The following is a 13,864-nucleotide window of genomic DNA, read 5'->3' on the forward strand; positions in this document are numbered from 1 at the left end:
TGACAGATCCGCCGCGCTCATCCACAAGCCCCGCCCTCATCCACAAGCCCCGCCCTCCCGTGCAAAACAAACCCGCCCATCTCCCGCGCGGCGGTGGGCGGAGACCAAATGCGCGGGCGCCTATTGGCTGAGCAAAACGTCCGTCGACGTTTGCTGTCAACAACACGCAGATGGCGAAGAGAAAGTGGACAACAAAGATGATTCATTTCTCTCTGAATGTACACAGAACAAAAGGCAAAACGAACCGCAGCGAGTGGATGAAACACGAATAACTTAAAACTCCATTAGAAAGTGAAATTATGACACTCTTAGAGGGCTTTAAGACCAAATTAAAGACATAATGGGGGGTGGGTTTTAGGGACATCTTGTCCATATTATAATAATAAACAAAAATGTATAATTAACTTTGTTTAAAAATGAATTTTCAAAATAAAGTTAATTTTTTTTTTTTTTTACGTGGAATCAAAATCAGGGAGAAATCATGTACAATGAAATTCAATGATAAAATCAATTCTCAAATTTACTGAAGAGTGTCTGATGTGATCTTAAAATAATAATAAAAAATTAAAAAAAAGCATTGGATGTCCTTAAGATCAGGCAGAGAGAGAAAAGATCTGAAATTATAAAACACTTTTTGGCAGAAAAATACATCACTTAACCACATTTGAAATTTAAATGACAGAGCACCCCATCAGTTTAATCTCTGATCATCAGCAAATACATATAAAAGTGATCTTAAAAGATGGAAATTACATGAACACTTCCATCTAATTAATTAAACAGAATTCCCTAAAATGTAAATGAAAATCTTCAAAACCATAAAAAGCTACTATGAGGAAAAAAAAATTCTGCAGTGTCATAAAATGGTTTAAATTGAGCTTTTCTATCGGAGGAAAGCATCGCACTTATTCCTGTTGCGTAAGTACAGCATTTATATTACGAGGTGTGATGTACAGTAGTGGGCTGAGTGTGCTTTTGATTTGTGTTAAATCTGTTCTCGTAACATCGTGACTCATCTCTCCCTTCAGGTGAGCCAAAACGATCTCTCGAGGACAAAAACACAATGAAGAACAAATGCCAACTTGTGCTGCCAGCAACAGCTTGAATGACATCATTAAAGGTATAGTAAGTAAAGTGTGCGGAGAGTGGTAACAGGTCTAATGTATATCGTATTCATACTATTCAGGCATTTAAAATAACCATTGCCTCATCAATGGGTGAAAAGAGGCTTTCAGTCTTACAATTATTACCCCTAAAATGTTAATAATTTTCAGTACAGAACATGTAAACAGGATAGATAGTAAATTAAGGTGAAAGAAACTCCAACAAACACAAAATGCCAGCGTTGGAAATAGAAAAAGATTCAAATGTATTTATGATTTAACCGAATCCAGCATAAGGATCTGCTTTTATTCTGAAAAGCTGCAGATTGTTTATCACAGGGTGGTGTTAATTGCTTTCTGGGTCATTATCAGGAAAAAAAAAACATGGCAAAGCCAATTATTTCTACCATAAAAACTCAAAAAATTAACTCATAAGCACCAAAAACTGGATATAAAAAGACATTAGAAGCCCAAAAAATAAGAGAGACTGGATTCTACTCTAATTGTTTTATTTGCAGTTAATCAACTGATCATCATAAAGAAAACACACCAGGACAGTAAATACTTAGGAATCATTAGAGCCCATCAATGGAGGGTTCTATTAAAATGAAATTAGAGATAAAAATAAGAATTAAAAAAGACAATTCACATAATTAATTTAACTTTCATAAATGAAACGTACAGAGGAGGCTAAAAGGCAGAAAGTAGGAAAAACTCACATCAAAGTAACAGTCTGACATCTTGGGAAATGTTTTCGCTCACTGTGTGATGTGAGGACTTCCAGAAATAGGTCCTCGATGTGCTTAGCCTAGCTTAGCACAAGCACTGGAAACAGGGGGAAACTGTTAGCATAGCTCTACCGAAGGGAAAAAATAAAAGTGCTGCTGGGTTGTTTTGTCTGTTAACGAGAGCTCGTTCAGGTACCAATGAGGCACCGGAATAATCTGTCAAATAGTTTGAATGTTTACAAGAAATATGGCAACAAAAATAAGAACCATGTTATTCAAATTAGAAAACAGTGTTTTTAATTAAAAATAAAATATATATATATATATATATATATATATATATATAAAATCTTATTTTAATTTGTCCAGTTAGCATCATTCAACAACCTGGTATCACACCGAATGCGGTGACCAGCCCCGCCAACAGATTTGTTGTCTTTGATCTTTATGCTGTTCTTGTCTCGCTCTGCTCACTCCAACCAATCGAGGCCGACCGCTGCTGGTTCTGTCGGGTTCCTCTCTATAGTGTAATGTTCTGTTAAGTGCCTTGAGATGAGTAATACACCCGATTGTCCATTAGAGGACGCCGTGGCAGTGTCACGTTTGGTTTTGCAAAGGTCTGAAAAGTAGACGCATCCGGAGTAGGCACCAAAAACTGAGAGCGAAAAATTGTAATTTTGAGTGAGTTACTTCACGTACATCGTATGGGTTTCTTTACGTACGTAGTGTATTTTACTTCATGTACGTTCTGTAAGTATTTTACATACTTTGTGTAACTTACTGTGTATGTAACTTTATGTGCGTTGCGCAAGTTAAATGTGTTACGTTATGTACGTAACCAAAGAAATCAAAGTTGACTTTGACCTGAACGTCCGGTGTTTTGAGTGCGAGAGCAAAGCGTCACACTGACACAGTGTCCTCTAGTGGACTAACAGGTGTATTACACGTTTTGGCGCGATACCAGGCTGCTCGATTCGTGTTAAGCTTAATCATATAAAGTCTAAAAGATTTCAAGTTTTTACATAATCAGTGCAGTTAATACACGAATGCCTGACGTCTATTTAGCAGACTCAGGTTTTAAAGGAGCAGTTCGTCTATAAATAAAAATCTAATTCACTGAACCTCGTTTCACCCCCGTTAAATGATTCAAGTAAAGGCTGCTAAAAGTTTAAAGACTACGTAACATCTCACCTCATAATCATTTAGAAATTAAAAAAAGTTATAAAACTTAAGTTCCATGAAGCTTCGCTGCTGCAGACTCCCAGTCTGGCATGATGACGTTAAGACGTAGAAAAATTAAAGTCCTCCTGATCTACGAGCTTCTTCCAGAACTTTCAGCTACAATTTGGGTTTCCGTTAGAACAAAACCAAATGAAAAGAAAAGAAGCTTGACCTTGTGTTCACATTTTAAATACTTTTTCCGTCTGTTGAGTTTCTTTGCTGTTGTTGCTTTGCTGTACGGTACTGTAGCGTTAGCATTTAGCTTCATCCCGTAATTGGCACATGTGGACGTCGTGGCTGCAAGAATAGTTTTCAGGGACTTGCTATAACAACACTAAAACATTTTTTTTTCCATTTGTCTTGAAGGAGGTGTGAGAATAAAAGGAGTGTGAACTAAAGTAAATGTGTGTTTGCTGGTTTTCACTCACATTAAAACAACAACAAAAAAGGAGGTCAGTTTCTTTTTCTCGGACGCAGCAGAGCTTTAAAAACACCTTTAAAGTGTAAAATAAATCAAGTAAAGATTGTGAAGATTCAGCTTTATGCTGCATGTATCAATATAAAGGAACAGTTTTGGTCCTTTGTTGCCTCCTTGGATAAACATGATGAGTTTATATATATATATATATATATAAACAGACAAGAACAATTTTGTCGAGTAAAAGGAAGCACACAGCTTTTTAGACTCAACAGCAGGATGTGACTACTGCGCTCGTATTTATCGTTCACCTTCAAGCTGATCGGAAAATTACAAACATGATGATTCGGCAGTTCCAGTCGGTTCTCTCTCTCCCTGATGTTCCTCCCGTCGAACATCTAAAAAGGTCTTCTGTCTGCTTCCGTCTCATTAGTCATTCAGTCTGTTCCCTTTTCCTCTGCGTCACGTCGCTCAGTCGGTCTTGGTGGTTTTGTGTCTCCAGGGGTAAACCAGCTCCCCGACGAACAGCTTCTTGACCAGGGCGGCCCACGAGTCTCTGGGGTAGCAGCTGTACGTCGGGGTGCGGTAGGTCTGGACCACGGTGCTGCACGTCAGAGGGTTAATCTGAGGAGGGAAACGTTACAATCATCACTTATCGTGTAGAAATAAAAGGAAAAAGGTGGCGAATAAAAAAAAATAAAAATAAATAATAAATAAAAAAAAGACGTAGGAGACGACAAACGGAACGAAGGAAACGACAAAAGGACATAAGTTGTTGTAGAAAGTTCTTTAGTGAGCTCGCAAAATGACATCGTGAAATCAAAACTAGCCGGATCAAATGTTTCACCGGAACAAACACATGAACCACGGTTTGAACTTTCAGGTATGAAAACGCTCTTAAATACACATCTGGCAATTTGGAACAAACAGCTGGAAATCTGGATTATTTGAATCGTGAACAGACCTCCTGTCCCCAGAGACAGAAACGTGCATTAGGAGGCGGGGCTTCTGTCAGCTGACCTCCAAAACCCACAAACCTCACATGTACGAGCTTTAAACAGGAACATGGTGCGACGCCTCACCTCCATCAGCAGGTGGAGGGCGGTGCCCGGCTCGTCACACAGGACCCTGAACTTTACACCTTCTGTAAAACCAAACACACACGAGAGTCCATTCGATTATTTCACATTTCTACGTAAAGACGAGGCTTGTAGAGACGTAACGGTGGATCACCTGCCAGCCGGTAGGAGCGACAGACGCGGAGGCTGACGGCGAACAGCGGGAAGGAGTTGATGAAGTCCACGCTGAGGTGGAGGACGCCCTGGAACAGCACCACCACCAGACGCAGCTGCACAACACAGGGACACACAGGCGTCAAAAACAAACCCACCCCCGCAGGAAATGGTCAGGTCGGAGTCGTATTTACTGCAACTTTCACTCGTTTCCTGCTAAAATTCGGAACCAGTTCGTGTTGACGACTAGAAAGCTTCCGTAATTAATCATGTTCGAAGTTTGCACCCGAGCTGTCCAATCACGTCAAGCGAACGCCGAGCATTCGTTTCATGCTGTGAGGAGATGGTGCACCCAGAATCTATTTATAACTATCAAACACACCCATGCTGCTTCACAGAAAACAGCAGCTCTCTGGATTTACTGTGAACGACGTTACACTGAATTAAAATAGTGACAAACTGGTGTCCAAAAAATACAACCAAGAAACAAGAGAGAAAAATGACAAATTTGTGGCAATATTTCTTTTTTTGTTGTCATCGTTTGCTTTTCCTGGGTTGCTAGAAAACAAATGCAAATACATTTATTGACTTTGTACTTCAGGAGAGAACTTGATGCTATTTGAATGGGAGTCTATTGGAGACTGAGGGTTTTTTTGGAGCCAGCCCCTGGTGGCCCTCAGTGGTATTACACTTTAAGGCTTTGGCTTCACTTCTCAGACAGCTTCCCTGTCAGAGCGTCCGTCCTCTGTGACTCGTCTTACCAGAGTGAAGACCAGGTAGTAGAGCGCCGTGGTGGGCAGCAGGAACAGCAGGACGGTGAAGAGCAGCGTCCCGATGAAGAGCTGCAGCAACAGAAACGCTGACAGTAAACACCCCAAATCTCTGTGGAAAGGATGACGGAGCTGTGTGTGTGTGTGTGTGTGTGTGTGTGTGTGTGTGTGTGTGTGTGTGTGTGTGTGTGTGTGTGTCACCTGGTCGAGGTCGTAGGAGCAGGAGTCGACTCTCTGCCGCAGGACGTTCCACTTCTTCCCCCTGAAGAGCCTCCAGAGAGACGAGAGGCCGTAGATCTTCAGACAGTAGAGCCTGGCAGAGACGAAGGGACAGACGGCAGTTAAAAGGACGTCTTCCAGCTGCCGCGTTCATCAGTTTTTACAGGTAGAGATGATGCAGTCCTACGTGTTGTCTTTTTGTTCCTCAAGAGTGTTCTGCTGTCGGAAAGGGTGAGGGTTAGCCTAACCCTCTTCCACCCAGCCGTCATGTTTCTACAGAAGCCCAGAAGGGACAAACCAAACTGCATGTGGATCTAGAGGAACTTTTAAGGTTTTTCTGGAGGTTCCTGATCAACCGTAGAGTCTCTTACACACTTGGAAGGAAAGGCATAACCTGTGTATGAAGCTGAATTAACCTTTAACTCTGGTGTTTTATAGTTCCAGCTTTAGGTAGAGGATGGTGGTTCGTAAAATGGAAATAATATTAAAGATGTAGCCACAAAAAGAGCCACTGGATGTCTTCCCGAAACAGTTGTTGATTCGGTGTTCGGTCGACATCATCCTGCCTGAACAGCGACAGCTCACTTTGAACATCTTCCAACTTCAGCAGAGCTGCCGCTGAGCGCTGATCACAGGAGGAGGTATTTTTAGGTCCATAAAGTACTCCGACAAAAGGTTTGAATTCAAACACACCGAGTTCCTGCAGCATAAATACGTAAAGTGGGTAATATTTCATTATGCACCACGGGCGAGGCAGAGCTATCTTTAGAGCAAATGCATAATTTAGTCAATCCTCTCTTCTCCAGCGTTCAGACTTCCATCACACTTGGTTAAAACAGGACTGAATGGAGGCCGAAGGAGGTGAGACTCAACCGAACAGCCCTGATTTAAGAAAGTCAAGAATGTCATCAAATCAAAGAGGATGAAGAGAAAATACTTCTGCAATCTGAAACTCCATAAATAAAAAAACAAATCCAAACTATATTTAGGTCTTTCTGGTTCCAACGAACCACCAAAATTAGTTTTATTTTTGCTCTTTCACACAGAAAAAGACGGTTTTGCGTTTGTCTTGTGGATTTAAGAGGTAGATGTTCCTACGGTGGCCCGGAGAGCTCAACACACTGCAGCTTGAGAAAACACGCGCATGAAAAACTATTCATTTCTTTACAATTAATACATGTAAACGGGACTAAAGTCAGCAGGTTTGTTCGTCTTCTGACCTTCTGTTAAACAGAAATCAGGTGCAAATGTCCTTTTTCTACACTGTAAAAAATATCTAATTCTATTGGACCAGATTACTGTAGTTAAAGTGTTTTCAGTGAAACATCAGAGAAGTGGGAAGATTTGGAAAAAGCTGCCCCCTGCAGGTCATCAACAGTAACATCACATAAATAGGATGTAATGCTGGGAAATTTGATTTGAATTTGATTTTATTGACTGCTGGTGTGTTGTTTTGGCTGAATATTGGTTTTAATTTAATCCATAAGCGCCCACTGCCTGTCTGTAACTGTTTCAACCGATTTTATTGATAATTATTATTGATTTTGTTGTTGTTTTGTGTTTTTTTGTGTGTAATCTCGACATCAATGAGGGCCACCCTCTCAAGCATCTTAAATAAAGGTTGAATGAATGAAATTAAATGTCTTTGTTTTATCGCTTATTTAAGTCTTTAATGCCTTCAATGTTTCAAGGCTGATTGTTTAAAAACATTTTTTTAATCTTATGCAGCACTTTGGTCAACTTTTGTTGTATTTAAATGTGCTGTATAAATAATGTGCTGTCACATAACAGAAGAAACGGAGGATCTCCTCACAGCAGCGCTGACTCAGCTCCAGAAAAAAAATCGTAGAAAACAGCAAGTAAGCCTTGCAAGGTGTGCGTGTTTGTTTTCCTCATAGTAACTGCTCAAACAATGTACCATGATGGTTATTATACTGTATAGTTCATACTGTATTAAAACTAGTATATTGGATTTGATACAGCTGCTGTGTTTCCGGTTATACAGGAAGGTCTGAAACTGAAGCAGCCGATGAGGATTAAATGGAACAGACCTGGCTCCGTAGACGTAGAAGCAGTAGATGTGGAAGGTGAGCAGGGCGACCATGTCGGAGAGCAGCGAGAGGGCGAAGGTCAGGCCGAGGCAGGCCGACAGACCTCCGTACCACAGGATCCCCTCGATGAACGGAGACATCAGGTGGATGTAGCCTGCACGGAAACACCACATCTGATGGGTTCACTGACCTCTGCAGCCTCTAGGGGGCACTGTATCAGATATAAACATAGAAAACTCCCAACTCCCATAATACAAAACCTTCTATGTGTTCATGTGACTCACTGATCCAGAGGTGAATGTGGTACAGGAAGAAGCGGCCCAGAACCTGGTCCAGGGCCCGGTTCATCTTCAGCCCCGCTGGAGCTCCCATCAGCCACTGCAGCAGCTCCTCCAGCTCTTTAGCCACATGCTGAGGAGGAAGAGCAGGAGGTTAAAGGTGGGAAATAAGAAATCTGAAATTATCTCCAACAACAAGTTTCTGTTGCACATGGTGAACATTTTTTTTTTATACGACTCGTAGTTTTCGTTTTGCGAGTTATTTCTCGAAGCCTCTTTGGGTCACTGACCACTGGAGGGGCAGGAATCGCCATAGCAACCAGGCACTTAGCAGGTGCAGCCTGCTGAGTGTTTAAAGGTTGTTTTTTTTCTTTCATTTTTGACAGTGTAGAGACAGCAGTTACTGTCACAGCTGGTATTTTAGCGCACACGCACATGCACATGCACATGCACACGCACACGCACACGCACAGGCACATTCACACGCACACGCTTACATCAGCTGCAGGCACCAGCGTGTTGGCCAGCATGGCGATGTGGTCATCCCTGTAGAGCCACGACATGAGCAACAAACCGAGAACTACGTCCACCAGGAACGACACCACGATGTTGGCCTTCCTGCCGACAGACATGAAGGAGGGGGACACTTTTAAAACACGTTTCTTGAATTTATTTTCACTTAAATACGTAAATAACATAAACATGTTCAAACGAGACACAATAAACCAGTAAATGACGGTCACATCTTCGGATACGCTCGCGACTTCACCAGATGCCCACCTCATGAACTGCGCGTGATCGGCGGCCGGTTTGGACGACCCGATCGTCCTCATGTGTTCGGTCCGGTAGCCAAGCTGCACGCACGTGGACAGCTTGGTGGACAGGAAGCGCAGCGGGTAAAGACTGAAGATCCTGGAACAAAGATGACAGCTGCTCAGTACAGAGTCAACACGCCTAGAGGCACTTTAAGAATAAATGTGCAGCAGAAATAACATCAATCTAGTTTATGAGAAAAAGGAAAGATGCTTTGAACCAGATTTATTACGAGCTAATTTCAAAAAGCTTGTCAAAGCTTCACATTTTAAATCTGACAACAAAATATCTGCCTTAGAAAAATGCCTCTTGCATGTTTACGTGTGTGAATTAAAAGAGTGAAATCTAGTTCATTTCATGTTTTCCTAGTAACATGGCTCAATGATCGACAGAGAACCAGGACACACCAACAACATGGATTTACAAGCATATCAGAGTTTTGTCATCTGTGTACGACAATAATTCAAAATAATATAATCCATCAATGTCTCCCGGAAGCAATTTAATGGCAGAAAACTGACAGATTAACCCATTAAAATATAATAAATGCATTTAATTGATATTTTTCCCATCATGTTTAATCACAAAAGACTCAGAATATTAAAATAATAATACAAAATTTGAGAGACTTTGAAACCTTTATAGTCTTTTTTTGAGGGAACTGAATTTATTGTTTAAATATTTTCAAGCTCTTCAGACAGATTTATTGACGAAGACTTCCTGTTTTTGGAATTGAGTGACTCCTCTCAGCACGTCCTCATTTACCTCAGAAGTGATTTTTTTATAACCCGAGTAAAATATTTTACAAACATTTCCAGAATCCCTTTAGGAGTTTTCCCGCTATTAAACACCTCCGTTGAATGAAAGACTTGCAGTAAAAGCTTTCTGCTGCTCTTCTATTCGAGATAATGACCCTGTTTGACGTGTATTTTTATTTTTTTCAGGTGGAGAGGGTCTCAGTGTAATTATGACATGTTCTCACCTCATGTTACAGATCCACGTCCACACGGACAGCAGCCAGCTGACGAGCAGGCAGAGCGGCACCGACGCCTGCTTCAGCAGCTCCACGATGATGCTCGCCTCGCGACCTTCGGACTGCCAGTGTGTCGACTTCAGCGGCCCGTCATCGTAGCGGTCCAGGAAGAACAGAGGCTGGCTGAGGGAGACGGTCCGGAACATCTGCACGGGGGGAAGAGGAGGAGGAGGAGGAGGAGGAGGAGGAGGAGGAGGGTGTTAGAGATAAACGAGGAGCAGACTCGGAGGCGAAGAGTCACACGCCTCGACGTCCTTCGTCTCTACCTGTCTCAGCTCAGACGGGGCGTCCGCTCGGGGGTCGGGGTCTCCGCTCTCGACGGGGTGAAGCTGCGACAGCATCACCTTCCTCTGCTCGTAGTGGACGAAGATCACCTTCTCTTCATCATCATCTTCCTCCTCCTCCTCCTCTTCTTCACCACCATCACCCCCATCCTCCTCTTCCTCCTCCTTCTTTTTCTTCTTTTTTGTGTCCCGTTGAACTGCTCTTCCATCTGAACAGAAGAAAATAAATAAATCCTTATGAACTCGAGACAGCTTTCTTTATTCTCAACAAAAAAGTTGGGACGCTGTGTAAAATGTAAATAAAAACAGAAGGCAATGATTTGCAAAACGTGTAAACCCATAGTAGTGAAATGCTGGAGTGGAAATCACTGCATGGGCTCAGGAACACTTGTGAAAACCATCATCTGTGAACACAGTTTATCGCTGCATCCACAATTGCAGGTTAAAACTCTCCAAAGAAGAAACCAGATAGAAACAGAAACACCGCCGCCTTCTCTGGACCCGAGATCATTGAAGATGGACTGAAGTGGAAAACTGTCCTGAGGTCTGACGAATCAGACGGGGTTGTATGTTTTCATTCCTCTTTTTCCAAGGGTTTGTAAATAACTGATTTGAATGTGTTGGAGAATTTATAGTTTTGTTCTGCTTTTAATTGCCATTTACGTGCGACATAAATATACTACATGATGATCAATAACTTGGGTATAAGAAGAAGAGAAGTCAGTCTGTGTTTGGTGAATTTCAGCCTGAATGTCTCACTCTCATCGCGGTGGAGGACGTCGCAGGTGAAGCCCGTCTTCCCGATCTCCCGGCTGACCTGGAGCCAGCGCTGCTGGGGGAAGATGGTGCTGAGGTCCCTGAGGAAGCTCTCCATGCCCTCCTGGCCCTCTTTGGGTAAACTCCAGGAGCCGAGCACCGTCAGCTCCACCCCGCTCTGCGCCTGCATCTGGGAGAGAACGGCGGAGAAGTTTTTCGTTTCACTTCATGTTGTACGAACTGGACAAATCTTTCTTTTACACCGATGGACACATGTCAGTCCAACTTAATAAGTCCCATAGGAGGCTGTAAACTAAACTTAAAGCCACTGACAGGCTGAACAAACAGCAGTTTACTAGTGTCCAGAAAAAAAGTCCCAACTTTGTTATTCTGGCTTTAGATTGAAAGTTCATCACTTAACGTTTCAATGGTCTCTAATAATGTTCACCCAGCATCAAGCTCAGATCGTTCTCATCTTCCTACAGAAAAAAGGCTCCTTCGGGGGGCCGACATGACCTGCTGCAGCACCGACCTGCTGGACGTACTGCTTGACCTGCCCGGGGATGAACGGGTAGTGGATGACAGCCAGCACCACGGCCGAGTCCTGACCCGAGGTCCAGCAGCCCACCAGCAGGCCGCTGTCGGCCCGGTTACAGCACTGCGGGAAGAAGATCTTCATCACCATGACGACGCTGCAGCTCAGCCTCCAGCGGCTTCCGACAGTCTGAGGGGGCAAAGTTACAAGTTACCACGGTGACGGGAGAAAATGCAGACTTTATGCACAAACTTAAAAGCCGGGTTTTATTTGTAGTTAGAACTTTGTGATGGAGGATGAAGACGACTGCCATCGTTTTAATTCTCACCTGCACGAAATTTTGATTATTGATCTGAAAGTGATGCAGAACAAAGAACTCGACTGTTTAAGTGTAAACAAGAATATTTGTTTCTGTTCTTGAGGTGTAATTTTCTTTAAAACAGTTTCTGGTTTGTAAAATCTTTAATCTAGTAGTAAAAAAAAAAATTACATTTCACTCAGCAAATCTTGGGTATAGTATATAAAGTATATTAAGTATATAAAACCGGTTGTGGAAGAAGTGTTTAGATACAAGACTAAAGTAGCACTTCAACCGAGTAAAAATACAACAGTATACGCGGTAAAATGTATTTTTGATTCATTCATGTGTAAATCGGTTTAATGCTGCAGCTGGAGTACTTTATAGAGCTTCATCTATGACAATACGGTAGAATTTCATAGTTGACTTCATAGTAATATTCTGTGAAATAACACGCAGCCAGCGCTTTAAAATAAATGTAAATACAACGTTTGCCTCCTAAAAATAGTGGAATGGAAGTAGAAGGTAGCATAACAAGGAAATATGTATTGTACATCAAATGCACTGTGATATTCCTCCACTATATAAAAAAGAAAAAGAGCTGTTATAAAACAGATTCTACCTGCCGAACTGAAGATCGGATCCTTGTTTTTCATCAAAGATCGTCCCGTGTTGAACTCGAGGTCTACGGATGAGAGCGTAGAAAGAAAACACGCTAAAGTTCCCGGTTTTTGAAGGGAGTTCGGAGCAGGACCGGCCGGCCTGGCCTCCTCTTCTGTCCTTCAACCACCGGGTTTGCGGCGGCTCGTTGTGGCAGGAAGCCGGAGGCGGGAAGCACATCGATTTATTTATTTTTTTAGAGGCAATGGTGTCAATCAGAACAGCGGCGGAACAAAAGTAGGTCAGCGGTGATGTTGGCAGACGATAAAACAAAGAGAAAGCGCGGGACAGAAAGCAGCTGTGAGACTGAACGACGCGATTTGTTCTGGTTTACAAACCGTCGCTTCACGAAACGCGTTCAAATGAACCCAAATTAAACTGAAGCTGAAATCAAACACGGAAACGGTCCGATTGTGTCCCAGCAGTCTGGACACGAGATATAGATGTAAAAAAAAACAACATAAACTTGTTACCTTATTTTAACACAAACACCAGCGTTCACCTTCCATCTCCGACCGCCGCCATTTTATTTGTTTACGGTCCGTTCCGCTAAACGCTCCGGCGGGAAACACGCGTTATGGTGCTTTTTGTTCCTCGCATGGTAAAGTCGAGTCGTTTTTTAAGGTCTCCGAAAATCGAAAATGTTCATTTTAAAGGATAAACAATTAAAAATGTAAAATAATTCTTATACATTTATTTGAACGTTTTAATGAGTTGGTCAGGAACCTAAACTGTATTATTTAATTAAATTAGTTTTACTAATAATGTGGGTTAGTTAATCTACAGTAATGCATCATACTCCATAAAATGGTCATATGTTTGTATGGTTTCTGTTCTGTAAGAACCACGTATCTCTAAAGAGTCAAGAATCTGAGCTTTGATGATGTATTTACCAGCTGATCTCAGAGTTGTTGTTTTTTTTAAGTTTATTTAAAAAGTAAGTACTACAAGTAATTCACAGAACAGAAAGCTGCTGTATTTAAAATGTGACCTTTTGTTTTGTTTTAAAGTTCAAATTTCAGTTTCATTTTCTGTAAAACTTTAAAATAAAATATAGAAACTTCTACTAATACTCTGCCTGCTACTCACCGGCAGACGCTGCGTCTGAGCTGCTGTTGCTGTAAATAAGGAGTTGACCAACTGTAAAGAGATTTATCTCCTTCTGCAGTGACACAGAGCGGGAAAACAAAGCCCAACCTAAAAAAAAAAATGAACATGAAACCGTCTTCATGCATGTGTTAGTATTTTTAATATGAATGTGTGTATCTCAAGGTTACTCTAAGGTTTTCAACTTTTGAAAAACATTTGGAACTTTGAAAGTTTTCTTTTTGTAGTTAATACTTTAAAATATGTGTATTTATTTATTTAGATTTATTGTGTTTTTTATTTTTATAATTTTCTATAGTTCGGAAAATTTTTATTTCAGTGTATGTATTTTTTTTTATTTTTTTTTATATTTGTTCAT

The 13,864-nt window shown here is 41.6% G+C and overlaps 1 protein-coding gene across 5 annotated transcripts; it reads right to left on the minus strand.

Annotated features, from left to right (window-relative positions):
• Nucleotides 1-1,595: 1,595 nt before the first annotated feature.
• On the minus strand, nucleotides 1,596-12,939 carry pigq (phosphatidylinositol glycan anchor biosynthesis, class Q). 5 transcript variants are annotated; one of them, XM_069165405.1, is made up of 16 exons: nucleotides 12,873-12,939; nucleotides 12,362-12,424; nucleotides 11,770-11,793; nucleotides 11,439-11,630; nucleotides 10,910-11,096; nucleotides 10,133-10,359; nucleotides 9,816-10,012; nucleotides 8,801-8,932; nucleotides 8,518-8,638; nucleotides 8,027-8,153; nucleotides 7,743-7,896; nucleotides 5,674-5,785; nucleotides 5,464-5,544; nucleotides 4,704-4,818; nucleotides 4,553-4,614; nucleotides 1,596-4,094 (listed from the first exon to the last, which is right to left on the minus strand). In XM_069165405.1, exons 4-16 carry the CDS (start codon nucleotides 11,589-11,591, stop codon nucleotides 3,942-3,944), a joined length of 1,821 nt encoding a protein of 606 aa, XP_069021506.1. In that variant the 5' UTR covers nucleotides 11,592-11,630; nucleotides 11,770-11,793; nucleotides 12,362-12,424; nucleotides 12,873-12,939; the 3' UTR covers nucleotides 1,596-3,941. The 5 variants fall into 5 exon arrangements, with proteins under 5 accessions (XP_069021506.1, XP_069021507.1, XP_069021505.1 ...); XM_069165406.1 differs by lacking the exon at nucleotides 11,770-11,793; XM_069165404.1 differs by having other exon boundaries at nucleotides 12,362-12,927.
• Nucleotides 12,940-13,864: the final 925 nt, after the last annotated feature.

This window comes from Embiotoca jacksoni, unplaced genomic scaffold, assembly GCF_022577435.1.
Source record: "Embiotoca jacksoni isolate LCO1_2020_lvr unplaced genomic scaffold, fEmbJac1.0.p SCAF_34, whole genome shotgun sequence".
NCBI lineage: Eukaryota > Metazoa > Chordata > Actinopteri > Embiotocidae > Embiotoca > Embiotoca jacksoni.

Excerpts from the sequence above, each read along its gene's own strand:
- pigq (XM_069165406.1), bottom strand. The coding sequence starts at position 11,591 with ATGGTGATGAAGATCTTCTTCCCGCAGTGCTGTAACCGGGCCGACAGC. Across the intron at positions 8,154-8,517 it reads CGCTGGTGCCTGCAGCTGAT|CATGTGGCTAAAGAGCTGGA; the intron begins GTAAGCGTGTGC and ends CTTCCTCCTCAG. Across the intron at positions 5,545-5,673 it reads GCTCCTACGACCTCGACCAG|CTCTTCATCGGGACGCTGCT; the intron begins GTGACACACACA and ends CTGTTGCTGCAG.